Source organism: Ostrea edulis, chromosome 5, assembly GCF_947568905.1.
Source record: "Ostrea edulis chromosome 5, xbOstEdul1.1, whole genome shotgun sequence".
In the NCBI taxonomy this organism is placed as follows: domain Eukaryota; kingdom Metazoa; phylum Mollusca; class Bivalvia; order Ostreida; family Ostreidae; genus Ostrea; species Ostrea edulis.
In genome coordinates this window covers 15,102,691-15,111,589 of record NC_079168.1, presented here as the reverse complement: position 1 = coordinate 15,111,589, position 8,899 = coordinate 15,102,691, and the positions used below count along the sequence as shown (strand labels likewise).

The 8,899-nt window shown below is 32.8% G+C and overlaps 2 protein-coding genes across 2 annotated transcripts in view; both read left to right on the top strand.

Annotated features, from left to right (window-relative positions):
* The window catches only part of LOC125649684 (calmodulin-like), a 4,439-nt gene extending 202 nt beyond the window's left edge, over positions 1 to 4,237 (top strand). The window contains exons 2-5 of the mRNA XM_048877394.2: positions 2,172 to 2,202; positions 2,326 to 2,469; positions 3,562 to 3,804; positions 3,947 to 4,237. Coding sequence (XP_048733351.1) covers positions 2,172 to 2,202; positions 2,326 to 2,469; positions 3,562 to 3,804; positions 3,947 to 3,975 — 447 coding nt within the window. The 3' untranslated portion in view covers positions 3,976 to 4,237. The remainder of the gene's footprint in view (positions 1 to 2,171; positions 2,203 to 2,325; positions 2,470 to 3,561; positions 3,805 to 3,946) is intronic.
* Positions 4,238 to 5,794: 1,557 nt separating this feature from the next.
* Positions 5,795 to 8,899, top strand: part of LOC125649685 (uncharacterized) — a 64,905-nt gene continuing 61,800 nt past the window's right edge. The window contains exons 1-3 of the mRNA XM_056166782.1: positions 5,795 to 5,978; positions 6,402 to 6,432; positions 7,192 to 7,335. Coding sequence (XP_056022757.1) covers positions 5,976 to 5,978; positions 6,402 to 6,432; positions 7,192 to 7,335 — 178 coding nt within the window. The 5' untranslated portion in view covers positions 5,795 to 5,975. The remainder of the gene's footprint in view (positions 5,979 to 6,401; positions 6,433 to 7,191; positions 7,336 to 8,899) is intronic.

Below are 8,899 nucleotides of genomic sequence, written 5' to 3'. Positions count from 1 at the left end.
TACTTGTATTGTTGATGTCCTTTCCCCATCACAGGTGAAGGTTTACAGGTAGTAACGTTGTAATGTCATGGGAGAAGCATATTTGAATGTTAAGGTATTCCATGTATAATGAAAGGATAATGAACAATTTTGAAGGATTTAGATCAACATAAAAATGTATTGTTAAATAATGATGAAAGTGAAGCAGATGAAATTCACATGGCTGGTAAAATGATTAGAAGCTGACGTTTCTGCACTTAAGACTTTTTGGAAGAGTTGTCTGCCCTTTGTAAAAATAAAAAAAAATCTGATTTTCTAAAAATGTGTGAGGTCAATTATTAATTTTATTTCATATTTTCATAAAAAGAAAGTGTATGTAACTTTCTACCAAGAAATTATTGTGAAAATATAATTTGTTTTTAAAATATTGTAATAAAACATGCTTTTCCCATATACTTCAATGTTAAATTGTAGGTGAAATAAAACAAGCAGTAAACACAATTTTGAAAATTCCTATGGTGGATTATTTTTATTTGATGAACCCTTCAAAATGATATCATGATTACAAATATTCCACCATCCATTTATTAGATATGAAATATGGTAATTATACATTGAATACCTTAAAAAGAAACCTTACCAGAAAAAGAAATGTAGCATTAATTTTCTTAATAAACAAACATTCTGAGAGTATTGCATAATCAATACATGTACCTTACAGACGTCCCCATTAATCGACGGATGTTATATTCGAGAAAATGTACATTTGATGTTGTTCAATTGATCTTAAACTGTGACGTAAGACATTGGTACCAATTCACCATGTTTACCAGTATCGAATTTAATTAGTTTGATGTTTCGTTGTTCGTACAGTTTACACATGTAGTTTTTATCTGGAATGAAATAATCCATGATTTTTAAATTCAATTCATAAACTTGTAGCATATATCCTAAATGTTACGTAGTTAACTTTGGTTTGATAACTATAATCCTAAAAACAACCCAGAAATGTCGGTACTCCGTCATCATGCAACATTTCGTTTGCATAGTTTCGATGCAGTTCAAAAGGCATCAAATCTGGTTCATCGTTTTTCGAACAAAAATACGCATATGGAACACAAAACAACAAACCGATGTAACATTCATATCTGCATTTTAATTACATGGACTTATCAAGGACTTCTGAACCCTGTTCGTAGTACTACTTACTATCAACTGCTCGGAGGCAGATTTTGAATACTTTCGATTTCGAATTTATGATTTTAGTCGGATTGCAGGAATGCGGTAAATCGAGTACTGCCGATTGATCGGTCTTCGCTCACCGACTACAGAAAAAAACCCACTCGCGTGAATAACATATTTAGTATATATTTTCATTGATATGTTCCTTTTGCGATTAATGAACTTAAAATGCTAAATTAATTAAGTGATTCATTTGTACAACCCGTGGCTGAGTTTCGTCGACTGCCTTTATGTAGATGTCCTACTTTTACAGTCTTTCCATTGGAACATGATTCCGATCCCGATGAATATAAAAATGTAACATACAAAATTAATATCTTTCACACCTGTCCATCAAACGTTACGAAATTCAAACTTAATCTGTAGTTTGCCACTCTGAAACTACACTGTAAGCTTCAAATAAATCCTCGCGAGCATAACGGGGAAAAAGTCTGGAAAACCAATGGGACTGACTGACAGACAGACGGAGAAGACACCTTAAGTCCCTTTCGATTTTACACAAACCGGTCGGGGACTAAAATTATCTAGGTAGTTGTCCTGTTCATTCAATATGATCTGAAGTATTTTGCAATTGATAACACGTAGCTATGAACTATCATAGCAAAAGACGGAATTTTTGTCTATCAAAATTAATTTTTCGAATATACTGTAATGTTAGACATTTCCAAAGGGTAGTGAATTCTTAACTTTATATACTCTAGTAAAACAAAAACTTGGTATGGAGACCAATTACGGATACTTGTGGGGAAATATACATAAGATGAAATAAGTACTCGATTACTAACAGGATGTTCACAAACAGGATTCATCAGGAATTAACATGACTTATATATCACAATGATGGAATATACTAGTAGAACTGTAAGTTTCAGTAAAACTTTAGAAATTATTAAGGTAAACAATCTAGGCGGTTTTGCTTCCATTTTGATCATATTCACATTTTTTTGTAGGCCGATCAACTCACAGAAGAACAGATTGCTGGTAAGTTTCTTTCTTTTTCAAACTGAAACATGTGTAAATGAAATAGGTTTCTAAAATATGGATGCACATTATAATATGTATTAGAACACATGCATTTATCTGATTTCTTTAAATGTACTTCAGAGTTCAAAGAGGCTTTCAGTCTTTTTGATAAAGACGGTGATGGAACCATTACAACAAAAGAATTGGGGACAGTGATGAGGTCACTGGGTCAGAATCCCACAGAAGCAGAACTTCAGGATATGATCAATGAAGTGGATGCTGATGGTGAGTGTCATCATTTGATAAAATACATGTAATAATAATACCAAGCTTCAGTGGATACTGAGGATAAGCGATAGTTTATGTTGACGGTAAGCTTTAGTGGATACTGAGGATAAGCGATAGTTTATGTTGACGGTAAGCTTTAGTGGATACTGAGGATAAGCGATAGTTTATGTTGACGGTAAACTTTAGCAGATGCTGAGGATAAGCAATAGTTTATGTTGACGGTAAGCTTTAGTGGACGCTGAGGATAAGCGATAGTTTATGTTGACGGTAAGCTTTAGTGGACGGTAAGCGATAGTTTATGTTGACGGTAAGCTTTAGTGGATGGTGAGGATAAGCGATATTTTATGTTGACGGTAAGCTTTAGTGGATGGTGAGGATAAGCGATATTTTATGTTGACGGTAAGCTTTAGTGGACGGTAAGCGATAGTTTATGTTGACGGTAAGCTTTAGTGGACGGTAAGCGATAGTTTATGTTGGTAAGCTTAAGTGGATGCTGAGGGTAAGTGGTAGTGTATGTTGACAGTAAGCGATAGTGGATGCTGACGGTAATTTTTAGTGGATGCTGACGTTAAGTTTTAGTGGATGCTGACGGTAATTTTTAGTGGATGCTGACGGTAATTTTTAGTGGATGCTGACGTTAAGTTTTAGTGGATGCTGACGGTAATTTTTAGTGGATGCTGACGGTAATTTTTAGTGGATGCTGACGGTAAGGTTTAGTGGATGCTGACGGTAAGGTTTAGTGGATGCTGACGGTAAGGTTTAGTGGATATTGACCGTAACCTTGAGTGAATGTTGACAGTAAGCGATAGTACATGCTGACGGTATATGTTTGTGGATGCTGATGAAAAGCTTTTAACGTGAAGAATAGCCCGCTTTCTACATTTGCTTTGTCCTCCATTACTGCACTTATGTCAGTAGGCCAAAATTTGTTTTATAATTTGATGATATTGTGACATTTGGACTTTATATGAAGTCAAATTTACAAATGATAATTAACTATAATGTACACATTTTGACTCCAGGAAGAGTTCGTATAGGCACGAGGATGTCATTCATTATATATATTTATTTATTTATTTATTTGCAAAGGAAATGGAACCATTGATTTCCCAGAGTTTCTCACTATGATGGCCAAGAAAATGAAGGACTCTGATTCTGAGGAGGAACTTCGAGAAGCTTTCCGGGTATTTGACAAAGATGGAAATGGCTTCATCAGTGCAGCAGAGTTACGTCACGTGATGACAAACTTAGGTGAAAAATTAACTGATGAGGAAGTTGACGAGATGATCAGAGAAGCAGATTTGGACGGTGATGGACAAGTTAACTACGAAGGTACACAGTCAATATTTTGTTGAAACAAAGTACATACAACTTTGTATTGGATTTGTACGCAGTGCAAGTTTTGAAAGTTTTTTGTGTATATTCATGTGTATATTGATGAATATTTTTATTTCATAAACTATTTTTTTTCCAGAGTTCGTAAGAATGATGACAAACAAGTAAGATGAAAGAATCCCATACACTAAGTAAATCTTCACAATGGAGCGTTCGATCGGAGTGTCTACATCCTAGTGTCTGAAGACCAATCAAATCCCGAGACAGCATTATGTACAGTGTGATTTGTATCACACCCTTCCACAACCAGCTCATATAATGACATTTTACCACTCAACTTTTTTAATTTTTATGATCTTATTTTTTTTTATTGCATATGTGATATGAAACTGTTATTCTATATGTTGAATAAAACCTGCTCATAACTACATTAATCTTGGTTTTGGTATACGTGTATTTGGAATTTGGTTTTAAAAACATTTATATGGAAAGGTGATGGAAACTGTGTAGGAATACCTCGCAATTGTTGAACGATTTATATTCTATGAAAAGTTTCACCGCAGAAAACTATTGATTAAAGTTTTAGTCATGAAATGAGCAAACAACACATACGAATTATTTGATAAGATATGAAATCTAGGCTACAATTCATTATGCAATTCTAAAAGTAACAGCTGGGTTTCAGAAGAATGAAAATCGAAAAAAGCATTGATTGCACGGTGCCTAGGCATAGCGCTTCTTATCTTTCTTTTAATTTTTTTTTTTTTTTTTTTTTTTTTTTTTTTTTTTACATACAAAGTATATTTTGAATAATCAGTTTGGACTGTTTCATATGAAAAGAATTCAATATTTTAGTCATAGTTACATGTATTGCAGGTTCACTCGCTGCGTCGTATGTCACGCTAGAAAGAGGTCTCACTCTTTGTAGAAATATTAGTACATGTACGTAACATATGACTTGTAAATGCAAAAAAAACAAAAACAAAAAAACAAATGAAAAGTATATCAAACAATCCCCCACATGTATACCATTATTTGAATTTTTTGTAGTATCGTACGTGACCCCATGTTGAATAAGGACACAGGGCAAATTGTCCCGCAATGCGACAAATCACCATAGCTGTGTTTACTTTAAGTTTAACAAGAAAGTAATTCCGGTGTGTCTCGAACCTCCAGATTTAAAGCACATTTAGCATGAGTATTATTCTCGCCTATAAAGGTTTCTTACCACAACAATACCATGCGCTACACAATGTAATTAAAATTACAAAGGTTTAATTGCGAAATACATGAAAATAAAAATACTTTTTTTAATCACAGGATATCAATAATTTAAAGTGAATAATTGATTAGAACATATCAAATGACAGAACACGGAATGAGAGGGATGAAAACCGATTAAGTAGAAGGGTAGATTTCAATGACCGTAAACATTTAGTTGACGGTATATATCTGATATGCAGGGGATTGGTGGATTAAATGTCATGCCGTCAGTCTGCTTGTCCATTAAGCTACATGTATAATGGGTTACAAGCCCATGTTAGCCCCGAAAGGATGACATGTATGGTAGACCCATGATTACCCAGATCCACCCAGACTATAACCTTATGTGTGTGTATTGGATTTCAGGAAAGCTGAGTATTTGGATAACTTGAAGTCCTCCCAGGTTGTAATGCGATTGCTCCACCAATTAAAATATTCTGATTCAAATACCACGTACGGGAATTATCTTGAACTTTACCGCCAAATTGGCTTTGGTAATCTATAGAATATAAGAATAGAGCAATTTTGAAATAAACATTTACACGTATCGACTGACCTATACGCATCAAAGACTATATCACTTTTTAGAAATATCCATGTTTAAATGTCGCATTGCGGCATGTCGCCATAGATTTGCATAGATAATCGGTCAACAATATCTGTAAATACTCGGGATTATGAACAAGGTCCTACGTAACATCTACTCATACACTACTGAGGTTACTCCAAAACACGTCACAGACACAGGGTGCATTTTTAGGTCGCTGAATTCTGCCAAAGTTTATAAAAAGAGGCACATATTTGCCAGTGAATGTCGTGAATAGACCTGTTTGACACGAGGTTTCAGTTCATAATCACTAGATCACAGCACTTTACATAAAACTCATAAAGGAAGGACGCGTATCATGGTAAGCTGGTTTTCAGTGCAATTTTATGTAATTGATTTAGCTGTAATATATGGGTTTAAGTCACATGTATTTAGTTACACAATGTAGATGGAGATTAAGAAAACGCATTGTCTAAATTAATGTGATTTACATAAATTCTGTCATAATTACTTTACAGTGAAGTCACATTCAAACCCGAAGATCGACGATTTATAAATTTATCTTGAAATGAGTAATTTTAGTTAACTAATAAATGTTGTACCAAACTGGTCCATTAATGTCGAAAGTTTTAACATCGTTCCAAGTTAGCCAAACTTAAAGACTGTCTACTCAACAATGACACACAGATAAAACAGTTGTTTTCATGTGAAGTTGTGAACCTTGAATGGCTATCAATACACCCTTTTGTTTGCCTCATATTACAAAGTTTAAACTTTTTTCTAGGCGGATCAACTGACAGAAGAACAAATAGCGGGTACGTCTATAATAAAATCTAACATTTAGGGGATATTTGAAACATGTTCAACATTCAAACATTACTTGCGATGGTTGACTTACATTTTGAAACATGTTTAACAGAGGAAGCATGTATTGAGTTTTATCCTGAAATATACAAGTATGTACAATCCAATGGAGTAATGAACTGGCCTCCTACAAGTTATTTTTATGGAGGTAGTCTACAATGAACTAGACGATGTCTCTCTGTTTCGACACACTACTGTATGTTTCAATGACCCAAGCATCACTTCTGTTAAATCCTTCACCCATCATTGTAGAATATCTTTCCGGCGGATGTCGGAATCACGTTGACATTTTATCATTTCATAATTCAAAGAACAGTCAATAACAGTTGATGAGCATACTTTATCTACATGGCACTTCATACATGCTGTTAAAATCAGGTACTACACTGTAGGTAAAATGTGTGTTTTCATTTTATGAGAACAATCCAATTAATAGAATCAGCTGTACATGTTTTTAAAAAAGATGCAGTCTTCATGTAACACAACAGTCTTGTTGAAACCACATAGCTACCTTTTGTAAGTAGGTAGATGATTCAGAACACGCATAAAACATCTAATAAAAGTCATTATACATACATTGTATATGAATTGTAAATGAAATCTAATACCGAAGAAAGCATAATTATTACATTAGAAAAAATATGACATTCATCATCATCTTGCTTCAAAGTTTTAAAAAGTGAATATTGTAAAGTTTTTCCTAATTTTAGAATTCAAAGAGGCTTTCAGCCTGTTTGATAAAGACGGTGATGGAACCATTACAACAAAGGAATTGGGGACAGTGATGAGGTCACTGGGTCAGAATCCCACAGAAGCAGAACTTCAGGATATGATCAATGAAGTGGATGCTGATGGTGAGTGTCATCATTTGATAACAATACATGTAATAATAATCATACCTGTAAAATTGATGTGATGATAACTGTAATTATTATCATAATAATATATGTAATAATAATCATCCCTGTAATAATAATGTGATAACTGTAATAATAATGTGATGATAACTTAATATTTATATGAATTACTTGTGCATGTGTGAATATTGTTTTTGAGTACTTGTTTAATACTTCTCTATATTGTGGTAACATCGAATGACAAAAATAAAAACTTGAATAATGTGATAATAACAGTAAATAAAGTAAACATATGACGAAGAATACAATTACATATTTTCTTCTCAGACTTTGAATGCTAGGTGTGTATATTTTCTAAGGTTATATATGAACATGCCTTTGAAGCTATTAACAGTAAACAACTGAACTAATCTAAACACAAAATGTTATTCACTCAAAAGTATGGCCTGATAAATCTTTACCTTAAACTTGAGTAAAAATGACATTGTAAAATGAAATGGAATTCATCCTCTATTAAATTCTCACAAAGTAAACATTTTCTATTAATTTCTAAACATTACTAAATCTCCCAGCTTTTATAGCTAAACAATGAGACGAAAGACGTAATCTTAATATACATTTTTAGTAAATACAAAAAAAAGTTTTTCTTAAATAATTTTGCAGACTAAATTCATATATCAAATGCTTATATAAAACAGAGAGTGATATTTGTTCCATAGCATATTGCTGAACTTGGCAATCATTCGTTGTTTAATTATGAAAGGCGAAGATAACGAACAGTGATCAATCTCACAACCCCTACAAGTCATTTTCATTTAAATTTTGTCTTATTTATAATCATGAAAACCAAGATTATATAATATACCCAATTACAATCATTCATATTAATATCTCTATTCATTAAAAATACATAGCATGAGTGATTTATGCAATTATCAGTATTTAAAAGCTTGTACCAATATTTAACAATATTATATATTCTTTTATATTTCAATGCAAGAAATTCCAATTCAGCGTATACAACAACACTGGATGTATTTTTTTAACAGTATGACTATTTTTATGTCTTAAAACGCTGAGAAAGGTCACCGCAGCTAGTTTTTGCTGTATCATATATAAAAAATAAGGCAAATTGACTATGAACAAATGACGACTATTTTTACAAAAATGAAGTTGCAGCCTTTTAATGTATTTCCCATATTTCAGGAGTCGTATGCATAAAAATTCTTAACAAAATCATTATCACTTCGTGTTTTACTGTAGTTTGTTGAAATCACCAAATGCTATATCACTTTTCCCTTAGACAAATAATTCAAATTCATAGCATAAATCATAATCATATTGTCTATAAATATAAGAATTTGTCGATGGAAAATACTCGAAAGAACAGTATAAATTCTTATAAGAGTTTCCTGCATCTCTACCAATTTTTAACCATACCATTGAACAAAACTAGATTGCCACGTACCGTTACATATTTAGAAGATAACTTCCTAGTTAAAACAATTGTTCCTCCACCTTGAATACATTTTGTTTTAGCATTTGGGAAAAAATGTGAATT